This window comes from Bombina bombina, chromosome 11, assembly GCF_027579735.1.
Source record: "Bombina bombina isolate aBomBom1 chromosome 11, aBomBom1.pri, whole genome shotgun sequence".
In the NCBI taxonomy this organism is placed as follows: domain Eukaryota; kingdom Metazoa; phylum Chordata; class Amphibia; order Anura; family Bombinatoridae; genus Bombina; species Bombina bombina.
Window position 1 is genome coordinate 96,533,564 of NC_069509.1, and position 14,857 is coordinate 96,548,420.

Consider the following 14,857-nt stretch of genomic DNA (forward strand, 5'->3'; position numbering starts at 1 on the left):
TTTGCTTCTTCGGAGGCTGTTTTTGGGAGAAAGGTTCTACAGGCAGTGGTTCCTTCTGTTTAATGTTCCTGCCTTGTCCCTCCCTTCATCCGTGTACTTTAGCTTTGGTATTGGTATCCCATAAGTAATGGATGACCCGTGGACTGAACACACTTAACAAGAGAAAACATAATTTATGCTTACCTGATAAATTTATTTCTCTTGTAGTGTGTTCAGTCCACGGCCCGCCCTGTCTTTTTTGAGGCAGTTCTAAATTTTAATTAAAACTCCAGTTACCACTGCACCCTATAGTTTCTCCTTTCTCGTCTTGTTTCGGTCGAATGACTGGATATGACATGTGAGGGGACTAGCTGTATAGCAGCTCTGCTTGGGTGATCCTCTTGCAACTTCCTGTTGGGAAGGAGAATATATCCCATAAGTAATGGATGACCCGTGGACTGAACACACTACAAGAGAAATAAATTTATCAGGTAAGTATAAATTATGTTTTTTATAGAAACAAAATTCTGTATTTATTGTCTACTTGCAGCACTTCATGCCAATCTAGGGTATATCTCTGTACCTGTATTATTCTGAAAATAGAAAATAGACATTTAGCCGTATTAATTGGATATGCTTTAATCCCGATACCATGAGTCTCCATTTATTTGTATGGAAAGGAAATAAACATTTGTGCACACAGCTGTATATTTTTAAGGTAGATTAAATCCCCAGCTTCTCAATTTTCCATTTATGTTTCCTGCAGCATCTATCTTTTGTCAAGAGATCTTAGTTCTGCGCTCCGTTCGTCAGTATTTACGCATCTCTCCTCTGTCATCCCATGCAACAAAGAAACTCTGGTAAAATGGGCATGTCACCTTCATGTGCACAAAGAGGTGGGTACAGACTGCTATACACATTTTAAATTCAGCTCTTTAGCCTAGCATAGGTCCTAACAAATGCAGTATTTAAATATTCCCACACAAATTTCCTACAGTTTCAGTAAACTCTATCAAACATGTTATTTTAAACAACTTTTCAGTTTACTTCAGCTTTAAAATTTGATTTCTCTTGGTATCCTTTTGTTTAAGAGAAAACCTAGGACATCAGGAGCAAGCACGTTTCTTTAGCACTATATGGCCACAGTGTTGTAAAATTGCTAGTGTCTGGAAATAACCTTTCCTTCCTAAGATAAGGAGAGTACACGCCTTTATTCCTTACTGTTGGGAAATACAACACCTGGCCATCAGGAGGAGGCAAAGACACCCCAGCCAAAGGCTTAAATATTCCACTTCCTCATTACCCCAGTCAGAGAAGTGTCAGAAGATTCGGAGAGTCCTGAAAAAGGGTATCTGCCCTTCGAGAGAGGACTGGAGTTTTAAGTAGTCATGTCAACCTCTCAGTGAGAGTATTGATGAAGATGCAGGGAAAGTTTTTCCTGCGAAACCATCCAGGCTACTGCTAACAGCTCCTAAGTAATCAGTGTTGATGAATTTCTCTGTCTGCTTTCTCTCACTCGAGTCCATGTCAGGAGCGCTGCTATAAGACTGTCACACTTGAGAGGCTGTGTTCTGTTCCACAGTATGAATCCTGGAGGTAAGATAGTTTAAATTTTTACACATAAAACGCTATAACAGGGTCACAGTGTGGCTCCTTTATACCTTGATAGGATCCAGGGTTAATATCCTCTGAAGGGGGTTTATTGAACAGTTGGGGTTAATTTATCAGTGTATTAATTAATTACATGCTGCTTTGTGTGATTTTTTTTTTTCCTGGGCTGATAAACTGCGTTTTTGGCTGGAACAAACAGGTTTCACTTTTAAGTTTCACTTTCGTTTTTGAAAGTGTTGCACAGCTTCTATTACTTGCGGTACTTGTAATAACAGGGGAAGTACTGTCTTGCACTCCATGTGACCGGGTGTGGTCTATGTTAATTTCCTCCATTCCGACAGACTTGAACCTGAGGAGAGTGTTTCCTCTGTTAACTGTCTGGGTCTAGGAGGTGGTGAGTTCCCCAGCCATTTGGAGTATAAAGGTTCAGTTTTCTATAATAAAGACGTTTTTGTGTCCTCCTGTGGGTATAACCTGAGCTATGGAGGACTCTGACATGTTAGAAGGTACTACTTCTGTACTAAATCATACCTTTTTATATTGTGAGGAGGCTGTGGTTTTCCTGCCCACTCAATTATGTTCCACATACCTTAACACCGTTATAAAGTCTTTAAGAAGGGAGATAAACCTGCTAAGGCTCTTATTCCCTCTGAGCCAGCTCCCTCTGAGGACTTGGCGTCCCGTGAGATTACTACCCTTGCTACATTATCCACTCCACATGCAATTCCCCTTAGCACATCTAATCCTCCATCCAGAGGGGGCCTTCTTCCTGCCGACTTTGCCGCGCAGTTACAAACGCCGGTGTCTGCGGCCCTCAGTGCATTACCTCGCTCCAACAAACGCAAGAGAAAGGTTAAACATAGCTCTCCTGACCCGGAGTCATCTAAATATTTATCAGATATAGCTATTATGCCCTAGTTATCTGATGAGTTAACCTCTGAAGCTTCATAGAGTGAACTCTCTGGGTCGGAGTCCTTAGAATCTAAGCCTCCGGCTGCGGAGGAACCATCCTTTAGATTTAAAATTGAGCACCTGCATTATTTATTAATGGAGGTTCTGTCTACGTTAGAGTTTCCAGAGGCCATGCTGCCTGAAAAACCTATGATACCTAAATTAGACAGAGTTTATGAAGACAGGAAAGTTCCTTTGACTTTTATGGTGCCGGTTAAGATGGTGAACATTATTAAGAACAAATTGGAAAGAATTGGTTCTTCCTTTTCCCCCTCGTCTACTTTAAAAAGTTCTTCCCAGTCCTGAACTCTCAACTGGATTTGTGATGCTCCATTTCTAATGTGGATGGTGCTATCTCTACGCTTGCTAATCGTACTACTATACCTCTTGAGGATATTTCTTCATTCAGAGAGCTGATGGATAAGAAAGATGTTTCAACATACAGGTTTTTTTTAAACCGGCGGCTGCAGTTGCTGGAGTGGCTACCTACTGGTGCCCCTCGAGGATATTCAAGACAGAATTAAAGCTCTGAGAATTGCTAATTCTTTTATCTGTGATGTGAACATGCAAATTATTTGCCTAAATGCAAAGACCTTTGGTCCTAGCCCGCCGGGCACTCTGGTTGAAGTCTTGGTCTGCGGATATGACTTCTAAGTCCAGACTCCTTTCTCTTCCCTTCAAGGGAAATATTTTATTTGATCCAGGCCTGGACTCCATTATTTCTATGGTTACCGGAGGCAAGGTTGCCTTCCTACCACAAGATAAGAACAAGACAACAATCCTCCAAGCCCGAGCAACCCAAGAATACTTGAAACCCGGCTCAGTCCTGGAATAAATTCTAGCAAAATAAGAAGCCAGCCAAAAACAAATAGGCATGAAGGAGCGGCCCCTGATCCGGTATCGGATTGTTTAGGGGGCAGACTGTCTCTTTTCAGACTCCTGGTTCAAGGACGTTCAGGATCCGTGGGTCCTGGAGGTCGTATCTCAGGGATACAAGATAGGCTTCAAATCTCATCCGCCAAGAGGCAGATTCCTTCTCTCGAGTCGGTTTACCAGACCAAAAAAGAGGGATGCCTTTCTAAGGGTGCATTCGGGATCTATCCTCCTTAGGAGTTGTTGTCCTAGTGCCTATCGAAGAAAGAGGTTTGGGGTTTTATTCAAATTTTTTCGTGGTCCCAAAGGAGGGAACTTTCCGCCCAATTCTGGACCTAAAGTGCTTAAATTTCTTAGTGTCCCTTCCTTCAAGATGGAGGTAAGGTCCATCCTTCCTTTCTTTAATTCAGGAAGGCCAATTTATGACCACTATAGATCTGAAGGACGCTTAGCTTCATGTTCCAATCCACAGTTCACTGCTCCAAGAATCTTTACGAAGGTTCTGGGGTCTCTTCTAGATCTCGGGGTATTGCAGTAGCCCCATACCTGGACCATATTCTGTTCCAAGCATCATCCTTTTGTCTTGCTGAAGAATTCTCGGAGTCCCTTATCAGTCTTCTTTGATCACATGGATGGAAGATAAACTTGGAAAAAAGTTCTCTTATCCCAAGTACCAGGGTGGAATTCCTGGGTACTATAATAGACTCCATATCCATGAGGATATTTCTAACAGACCAGAGCCGTTGCAAGCTAACTTCTGCATGTCTTGTCCTGCGGACCGCGTTGAGTCCCTCTGTGGCTGTGTATGGAGGTGATTGGTCTCATGGTGTCCTGCATGGACATCATTCCTTTTGCCAGGTTCCGTCTCAGACCTTTACAACTGTGCATGCTGAGGCAGTCACTCAAAGCGATCATTCAGAGCTGTCTCAACAGATTGTATTAGACAGCCGGTCGAGAGAATCGCTCTCTTGGTGGTTCTGTCCAGATCTGTCCCGAGGTACAGGCTTTTTAAGACTATCCTGGGAGATTGTAAATACGGACGCAAGCCTATCCGGATGGGGTGCTGTTTAGGGTGCCAGAAAGGCACAAAGGTTGTGGACTCAGGAGTCCTTCCTCTCATTCAATATTTTAGAAGTACGGGCAATTTTAAAGGCTTGGCCACTTCTGGGTTCGTCCCAGTTTCAGATTCCAATCAGACAATATATTCTTGGTGGCTTACATCAACCATCAAGGGGGAACAAGAAGCTCCTTGGCGATGGAGGAAGTATCTCAGATTCTGGAGTGGATCGCTGTCAGCGATCCACATTCGTGGTGTGGACAACTGGGATGCAGATTTTCTCAGCAGGCAATCCTTCCAGATATGCAGCAAGTGGGGGACGCCAGAGATGGATCTTATGGAGTCCCATCTCAATACCAAGCTACCCAGGTACGGGTCGAGGGATCCCCAAGCAGATCTAATAGATGCACTAGCAGTGCCCTGGAGGTTCAAACTTCTATATATTTTTCCTCCATTACTGCATTATCTGCTGATGAAGAAGACTCTGAATCCTCGGACGCTCTTTCTGGGACGGAATCGGCGACATCTTGGCCTCTGTCTGCGGAGGAGCCAGATTTTAAATTTAAGATAGAGCATTTGCGCTTCCTTCTAAAAGAGGTGCTTGCTATGTTAGAGGTTCCGGAACCGAAACTGCCGGAGGAACTTTTGATCCCTAAGCTAGATAGGGTTTACGAGGACAGGGTAGTACCACAGACCTTTCCGGTTCCTATTAAAATGGCTAATATTAAGAACAAGTGGGAGAAACTTGGTTCGTCCTTTTCCCCTTCTACTTCTTTTAAGAAGCTTTTCCCCGTTCCGGATGCTCAGCTCGAGCTGTGGGGAGCCATTCCTAAGGTGGATGGCGCTATCTCCATGCTCGCTAAGCAAACGACTATCCCACTCGAGGATAGTTCTTCGCTCAAGGAGCCCATATAGAAACAATTGGAGTTGATGTTGAAAAAGATGTTCCAACTCACGGTGTTCATTTTTCAACCAGCAGCTGCAGTCGCTGTGGTGGCTGGAGCTGCTACCTATTGGTGTCACGCTCTGTCAGCTATAGTCGAGGTGGGGACCCCCCCTGAGGAGATACAGGAATGAATTAAGGCCTTAAGGGTAGCTCATTCGTTAATCTGCAATGCAAATATGCAGATTTGCCTGAATGCCAAAACATCAGGCTTTTCTGTTCTAGCCCGCAGGGCTCTGTAGTCGTGGTCTGCGGACATGACTTCCAAGTCTAGATTACTTTCCCTCCCGTTTCAGGGGAATGTTTTCTTTGGTCCCGGTCTGGACTTTATCATATCCACGGTCACGGGGGGCAAGGGTGCCTTCCTACCACAGGATAAAAATAATAAACCTAAGGGGTCTATTTTCCATCCCTTTAGTTCGGACAAGTCTCAACGCCAGCAGCCTGCCGCGAAGACTGAGCAGTCCAAGGGATCTTGGAAACCAGCTCACTCTTGGAACAAGACCAAGCAGAGTAAGAAGCCCGAGACAAAATCGTCATGAAGGGGCGGCCCCCGATCCGCGTCTGGATCACGTAAGGGGCAGGCTATCTCTGTTTGCAGAGGCATAGATGAGACCTTCAGGACCCTTGGGTTTTGGAGGTCATAGCCCAGGGCTACAGGATAGGATTCAAGACTCATCCGCCCAGAGGCAGATTCCTCCTGTCAAACCTATCTTCAAGACCAGAGAAGAGACGCCTTCCTAGGATGCGTGAGGAATCTCTCCTCTCTGAGTTATCGCCACAGTACCTCTAGCAGAAAGAGGTCTGGGGTATTATTCAAACCATTTCGCCCAATTCTGGAGCTAAAGTGACTAAACAAGTTTCTGTCCCATCGTTCAAAATGGAGACTATCAGATCGATTCTGCCCCTAGTTCAAGAGGGGCAGTTTATGACAATAGATTTGAAGGATGCTTACCTTCACGTGCCAATCCACAAGGACCACTTCAGGTTCCTAAGATTCGCATTTCTGGACCAACACTTCCAGTTTGTGGCCCTACCGTTTGGTCTGGTGACTGCCCCAAGAGTCTTCATGAAGGTTCTGGGAGCGCTGCTTGCGGTAGCGAGCCAGAAGTATTGCAGTGGCCTCTTATCTGGACGATATCCTGGTCCAAGCTCCGTCCTTCAGTCTCGTGGAGGATCACTCGAGGACTCTTTCTTCTCCTTCGATCCCACGGATGGAAGATAAACAAAGGAAAGAGTGTGATCTTAGGCTTATATGTTCCTGGAGTCAATTAATGGTCTTTACACCATGATTGTGAGGTGCCAAGATATTATGGATTCTCATTTGAACCACAAGCTCCTCTGCTATTGTGCCTGGTCCAAGAACCCTTAGGTGGCTCTGGCTGGTGCCTTGGTCATTCAATCTTTTGTACATCACCCCTCCTTTTGTGCTGCTATCCAGAGGGATAGCCAGAATTGAGCAGAAACAGGAGTCAGTGATTATGATTGCTCTGGCTTAGCCTTGCAGAGCTTGGTTTGTGTACCTAGGTCACATGTCCTCTTGCCCTTTTCCTCTCAAGAGACCTATCTCAGGGTCCGTTCTTTCATCAAGATCTTTCTCCATGCTCGCTAAGCACACAATGATTCCTTTAGAGGATAGTTCTTTGTTAAAGGAACCTATGGATAAAAAGTTGGAAAACATGTTACGAAAGATGTTTCAACACACAGGGTTTGTTTTTCAACCGGCAGCGGTGGTTGCCGCGGTTACTGGGGCTGCATTATATTGGTGCGATTCCTTATTTGATATGATTGAGGGCGAACCCTCTTTCGAGGAGGTGCAGGAGAAGATTAAGGCCCTAAAGGTGGCCAATTCCTTAAATCGTGACGCTAATATGCAAATTATCTGCCTGAATGCTAAGGTATCGGGTTTTTCGGTTCTAGCACGCAGGGCTCTGTGGCTAAAATAGTGGTCGGCGGAAATGACCTCTAAGATGAGACTGCTGTCTTTGCCTTTTAAGGGCAAGATCCTGTTCGGTCCAGGTCTGGACTCTATCATATCCACGGTTACAGGAGGCAGGTGTGCTTTCCTTCCCCAGGTTAAGAAGGCGAAACCTAAGGGTTCTAATTTTCGTCCCTTTCTTTGCGATAAGGCGCAGCACCAACAGCCCTCAGCGAAAGCGGATCGACCAAGGGGGGCCTGGAAGCCTGCCCAAGCCTGGAACAAGTCTAAGCAGAACAAGAAGCCCGCCAAGACTAAGTCCGCATGAAGGGGCGGCCACCGACTGGTCTGCCGACTGAGTGGGGGGCAGATTGTCTCTATTCTTAGACGACTGGTTGCAGGACGTCCATGACTCCTGGGTTCTGGAGGTAGTCGCCCAGGGTTACAGGATAGGGTTCAAGTCCTCTCCGCCCAGGGGCAGATTCCTTCTGTCAAACCTGTCTTCAAGGCCGGAAAAAAGAGAACCCTTTCTGGGTTGTGTGCAGGATCTCTCCGCTAGGGGTTATCGTACCAGTACCCAATGCAGAATGGGGTCTAGGGTAATACTCAAATTTGTTCGTGGTCCCGAAGATGGAGGGCACGTTCTGCCTGATTTTGGACCTTAAATGTTTAAACAAGTTCCTGTCTGTTCCATCGTTCAAAATGGAAACGATCAGATCCATTCTGCCCCTAGTTCAAGAGGGGCAGCCAATGACCTCTTTAGACTTGAAGGATGCATACCTTCATGTTCCGATTCACAGGGACCATTTCAGGTTCCTCAGATTTGCTTTTCTGGATCAGCATTTCCAGTTCGTGGCTCTCCCTTTTCAGTCTGGTGACGGCCCGAGAGTCTTCACAAAGGTCCTGGTCCTTCTAGCAGTAGCCAGATCCCAGGGCATCGCGGTGGCGCCCTACCTGGACGACATCCTGGTTCAGACACAATCATTCCATCTGGCAAAGGCCCACACCAGGGTCCTCCTGCAGTTACTTCACTCTTATGGTTGGAAAGTCAATCTCGAGAAGAGTTCTCTGGTTCCCAGAACCAGGGTGGAGTTCTTGGGCACGATCATAGACTCAGTTTCCATAAAGATCTTTCTCACGGACAAGCGACGCACAAAGATCGCGTCAACTTGTCTTGTCCTTCAGTCTTTGGTAAGACCATCTGTAGCTCAGTGCATGGAAATGATTGGGATCATGATCTCCAGCATGGACATCATTCCATTTGCCAGGTTTCATCTCAGACCTCTTCAATTGTTCATGTTGAGACAGTGTAACGGCGATCATTCTGATCTGTCGCAGCCGATATACATGGATGCGCGGACTCTGATTTCCCTTTCCTGGTGGATCCGCCCGGATCACCTGTCCATGGGGACATCCTTCCTGAGACCGTCTTGGGAGATTATCATGGACGCGAGTCTGGCGAGATGGGGAGCTGTTTGGGGTGCCAGGATGGCACAGAGAAGGGGCCTCGCTTAGAGTTTCTTCTTCCAATAAATATTCTGGAGCTCCAAGCGATCTACAATGCTCTGAGGGTGTGGCCTCGTCTGGGGGACTTCAGCTTTATCAGGTTCCAGTTGGACAGTATTACCTCAGTGGCTTACATCAGCCATCAGGGGGGCACGAGGAGCTCCCTGGCAATGAGGGAGGTGTCTCGGATCCTGGAGTGGGTGAAAAGCCCACAACTGTTCACTCTCTGCGATCCACAACCTAGGTGTGGACAACTGGGAAGCGGATTTCCTCAGCAGGCAGACTTTTTTCATCCGGGGGAATGGTCTCTTCACCCCATAGTGTTTGCGTAGATCTGTCTCAGATGGGGGACACCGGAGATCGATCTCATGGCATCAAGGTTGAATTGCAAGCTTCCCCGATACAGAGGGACCCCCAGGCAGAGCTGATAGCCGCATTAGCGATGCCTTGGGGGTTCGGTCTAGAATACATATTTCCTCCGTTACTGCTTCTTGCTCGTGTAGTGGCTCGTATAAAATGGGAGAGAGTGTCTTCCATTCTGATTGCAGCTTCGTGGCCGAGGAGGACGTGGTTTGTGGATCTGGTGGGGATGTCATCCTCTCCGCCATTGAGGTTACCCTTGCGCAGGGATCTGCTGGAGCAGGGTCCTTTTCAACATCAAATTCTAGATTCTCTGAGGCTGACTGCGTGGAGATTGAATGCTTAGTCTTGGCAAAAAGTGTTTTTTTTTTTTTCCTGAGAATGTGATTGACACACTCTAGTTTAGGCAAGAAAGACGGTCACTCGGCACATCTATCATAAGGTGTGGAGGACTTTCTTGACCTGGTGTGAGAGTCATGGCTACCCTTGGGACAAGGTGAGGGTATCCAGGATTTTGTCTTTTCTCCAAGAGGGCTTGGAGAAGGGTCTCGCCACTAGTTCACTAAAAGGATAAATTTCAGCTATCTGTTCTGGTGCATAGGAGACTCACAGATCTCCCTGACATCCAAACTTTTGTTAAGGCTCTGTCTCGAATCAGGCCTGTTTTTAGGCAGGCTGCTCCACCTTGGAGCTTAAACTTGGTTCTTAAGGTCTTACAGAGGGTTCCGTTTGAGCCTATGCATTCTATTGACATAAAGTATCTCTCTTGAAATGTTCTCTTTCTGTTGGCCATTGCATCGGCACGCAGAGTCTCTGAGCTGCCGGCCTTGCAATATGAGCCCCCTTATCTGGTGTTTCATACGGATAAGGTTGTTCTTCACACAGGCTTGGGGTTTCTCCCCAAGGTGGTGTCTAACCATAACATCATTCAGGAGATAGTTGTTCCTCCTTTATGTCCTAACCCTTCTCCTAAGGAGAGGTTACTTTATAATCTGGATGTGGTTCATGCTTTGAAATTCTATCTTCAGGCCACGAAGGATTTCAGACAATCTTAAGCTCTTTTTGTTGTATATTCAGGGAAGTGCAGGGGTCAGAGGGCTTCTGCTACTTCTTTGTCTTTTTGGCTGAGGTGCTCGATCCGCTTGGTCTATGAGACAGCGGGACATAAGCCTCCTCGGAAGATTACGGCTCATTCCACTAGAGCGGTAGCTTCATCCTGGGCCTTCAAAAATGAGGCTTCTATAGAGCAGATTTTCAAGGCGGCTACCTGGTCCTTCTTGCATTGCTTCACTAAGTTTTACAAATGTGACATTTTTTGCTTCTGCGGAAGCTGTTTTTGGGAGAGAGGTTATACGGGGTGTGGTGCCCTCAGATTAGGGGTCCGCTTTTTACCCTCCCGGTTTCTTTCAGTGTCCTCTAAAAGCTTGGGTATATGTTCCCACAAGTAATGAATGAAGCCGTGGACTCTCCTCCCCTTTAGATGGAAAACATAAATTATGCTACCTGATAATTTTATTTCCATTGTGGGAAGGAGAGTCCATGGCCCCCGCCCGTATCTTCAATGGGCGGACCTAAATTTAATATATTCTTCTGGCACCATTTATACCCTGATATTTCTCCTACTGTTCCCTCTGCAGAATGACTGAGGGGTGGGGGAGGTATTTAAGTCTTTGGCTGGGGTGTCTTTGCCTTCTCCTGGTGGCCAGGTTCTTAATTCCCACAAGTAATGAATGAAGCCATGGACTCTCCTCCCCATGATGGAAATAAACTTATCAGGTAAAAATATTTTATTTTATTGTTTTACACACTGATTACATAAAAGGAAAAACATATATACATAATTATACATTCATTATTATGTATTTACCTTACAACATAAATACCAAAAAACATAAACATGGGGGGGGGGGGAAATAAACGAAAGCGTCAATATATGGCTTCTTATATATCTCATATAAAATCAAAGATATTGCTCAGATCCATCATGGAAACTAAAATTTACTTCAAGCATGTCCAAAGACCGTATTGAATTTTTATATCAGATCTTGTTCCAAGATAGAATCATGTCAAAGGTGGCAGTTAAAAACTTCAGCAAGCTTACCGAAACAACTTCCTGGAAGCCACATGTGGTCACCTTTCCAGAAAATAAAAAAGGAACTACCCAGTTTTCAAATTTTGAAAAGGAAGCAGAAATCTTAACCTCAAAATTTATAAAGGTTGTGATATAAGGCATCTTTATGTAGAAATATAATAAAACTAACTAAAAGGGATCACAATTTGCCTAGAACAAATAGAGGGGTACAGTACATTACTAAATATAATATGGGATATAGTAAAATTTAAGGGATCCTCCAGAAGCACTGGGAGATCCTACATTTAGATCCATGTTAAAAACAAGTGTGGGTCATCTTTAATATGGAATCAAAATCTGAAAAACATATTAGCACCAAGTACTTTGAAGTAACCTGATATGAGGAACGAGTCTGGGAGAAAATGGTTAACACTGGGGCAAGGCATATATAAATATCGCTAAACCCAACTGTTGTATTTGCCCCTTTATTACCAATGGTAGTGTGGCAAGAAATTTTAATAATACCATGGTTATCAATATCCAGTATAGATGTTCATGCAATTCCTCTAATGTAATTTATCAATTACAATGTTCCTGCAATGTAATTTATATAGGCAGTACTGAGAGGAAGCTCAAATACAAGGTGTATGAACATATTTGGAATATGAAGGATATTTATTGCAAACAGTGTGGCTTCTCACTTTAGAAAGATACATGGAGGCAAATCAGAAGGGCTACAAGTGGATTGGAGTTACGGTGGAGGAGATGATTCAGGTGGTAGGAGGGAAGCGGAGATTATCTCAGTCTGGGTAGATTGTTAGCCAAGGAGACCAGGTGTCCCTATAGGAATCTGATTTATCTAGAACTCTATGTGAGTATTGTTCCATCATCCTAATGTATCTGACGATAGTCAGTACTTGTGTGAGGGATGGAGGTCTCTTTCTTTTCCATTCTCTAGCAATCGCTAACTTCACTGCCATGAAGACATAGATTGTTAATGCATCAGAAGACTTGTTTAGATTAGGTGCCTGTATATGTAATAGGGTGATTTCTGGGAGGAAGGGAGGATTAATGTTTATAGTGTGAAGAATGGAAAAAAGATCCCTCCAAAGTGGCTGTATTTTTGGACAAGTCCACCATATGTGCAAGGGTGTGCCCGTCTGTCCACACATCCTCCAACACATGGGGGAATGTGAACTGTAAATTTTGTGTAATATGGATGGGACCAGGTGCCATCTCACCAGCAGCTTGTAGTGTAACTCCCATAACGTGGCACAGTGTAAAAGTTTTCTAGTTATCTGGATTCTTTTGTGCCAAGTGGCAGTGTCCACTATGAATCCTATCTCTCTCTCCCAGGCCAGGATCTGAGGGATCTTTTGTCGCTCTTTAGTGTTAGACAGTAGGTTATAATGGAAGGATAATGGGTGTTTGATGAGGTGGGCCCTAGTCCAAGCCCGCTCCCAAAGTGAGGGGGGTCTAAGATGCTGCTTAGGGTAACCCCAAGAGCGTAGCAAAGAGCTAAGTCGAAAGGCCTCAAATTGTAGTCTCGACGGTATTAGGAATTTAGTGCAAAGCTGTGTGAAGTCCACTCTCCAGAGTCGTAAAAATCTGTTACACCCCTGCATTTGTGTAATTTTAATATGCAATGAAAATATTTTTTACATTATAGCTTTTAGACACATCATATTTTCCACTTTTGCTTTGTAACACAGCCATAAGCAAGTTAACATGTATCTGTGTGCTGGTATGTTTTTTTTAGTGTATATGTTGTATACTCTTAACGTGCAACATATTGGTCAGTCAGCTTATACGGACTAGAAAAGAAACCTCCTATTTAGTGGAAGGTGTTTTTTTACTGTAAAGGATTTTAAAGGAGACTATCCGACCCATAGTCAGAAGCTTTTGTCTTAAAGTCCCTCCATTGAGGGACGAAACTCAGACTTCTTTTGAATACAACCCGGCTTCTGTACCCCACAGTAGGAGTTCTGACTTCAACAGTTTCTGCATTATCAGATAACATTACTATTGTCAATCAGGGGGATTATACACGGTAACTGGTGATAAGCTGATCTTATCTTTTATTTTAAGCATATTTGTTTGCGCATTTTATCATATATTAAATGGATTTCATGCGAGTCGCAGTTGTGCTCTCGTTTGTTTTCTGATTGTAGTACTTTAGCCGCCAGGATTAAGGCTTTTGATCAGAAAGGTTTCAGGTAGCTACCCTCCTGAGTGTCTAATGCTCATTCATCTAGAACAGTGGCTACTTCTTGGACCTTTTCACAATTATGTTCATCTTAACCAGATTTGTAAAGCTGCGACCTGTCTTTGTTTTGTTTTTTACATTAATTTTCTTTCTAAGTTCTTTCATTTTGACTTTTATGCCTTAGCTGAGGTGGCCTTTTTGCAGGAAAGTTCTGTGGGCTTTCTTGTCTGATTAATACCTGCTTTAAAGGGCCATGATAACCAAATGTTGAAACACTTGAAAGTGGTGCAGCATAGCTGTAAAACGACTAGAAAATATCACTTGAACCTATGTAAGAAAAGAAAGATATTTTACCTCAAAATGTCCTAAGTATTCACACCCTTTCTTTCATGTAATTAGCAAGAGTCCATGAGCTAGTGACGTATGGGATATACATTCCTACCAGGAGGGGCAAAGTTTCCCAAACCTCAAAATGCCTATAAATACACCCCTCACCACACCCACAATTCAGTTTTACAAACTGTTTGTGCTAGATTCTACGTTGATATGCACTTCGCAGCAGGCTGGAGCCCGGTTTTCCTCTGAGTGCAGTGAATGTCAGAGGGATGTGAAGAGAGTATTGCCTATTTGAATTCAATGGTCTCCTTCTACGGGATCTATTTCATAGGTTCTCTATTATCGGTCGTAGAGATTCATCTCTTACCTCCCTTTTCAGATCGACGATATACTCTTATATACCATTACCTCTACTGATTCTCGTTTCAGTACTGGTTTGGCTATCTACTATTTCTTTCATGTAATTAGCAAGAGTCCATGAGCTAGTGACGTATGGGATATACATTCCTACCAGGAGGGGCAAAGTTTCCCAAACCTCAAAATGCCTACAAATACACCCCTCACCACACCCACAATTCAGTTTTACAAACTTTGCCTCCGATGGAGGTGGTGAAGTAAGTTTGTGCTAGATTCTACGTTGATATGCGCTCCGCAGCAAGTTGGAGCCCGGTTTTCCTCTCAGCGTGCAGTGAATGTCAGAGGGATGTGAGGAGTATTGCCTATTTGAATGCAGTGATCTCCTTCTAAGGGGTCTATTTCATAGGTTCTCTGTTATCGGTCGTAGAGATTCATCTCTTACCTCCCTTTTCAGATCGACGATATACTCTTATATATACCATTACCTCTGCTGATTCTCGTTTCAGTACTGGTTTGGCTATCTACTATATGTAGATGAGTGTCCTGGGGTAAGTAAATCTTATTTTTTGTGACACTCCTAGCTATGGTTGGGCACTTTGTTTATAAAGTTCTAAATATATGTATTCAAACATTTATTTGCCTTGACTCAGAATGTTCAACTTTCCTTATTTTTCAGACAGTCAGTTTCA

General features: G+C 44.2%; 1 protein-coding gene across 1 annotated transcript in view; it reads left to right on the forward strand.

Moving 5' to 3' along the window:
• UBN1 (ubinuclein 1) overlaps positions 1 to 14,857 on the forward strand; it is a 412,348-nt gene that overhangs the window by 205,517 nt on the left and 191,974 nt on the right. Inside the window, exon 9 of the mRNA XM_053694221.1 lies at positions 746 to 875. Within this exon, the coding sequence (XP_053550196.1) occupies positions 746 to 875 (130 nt within the window). The remainder of the gene's footprint in view (positions 1 to 745; positions 876 to 14,857) is intronic.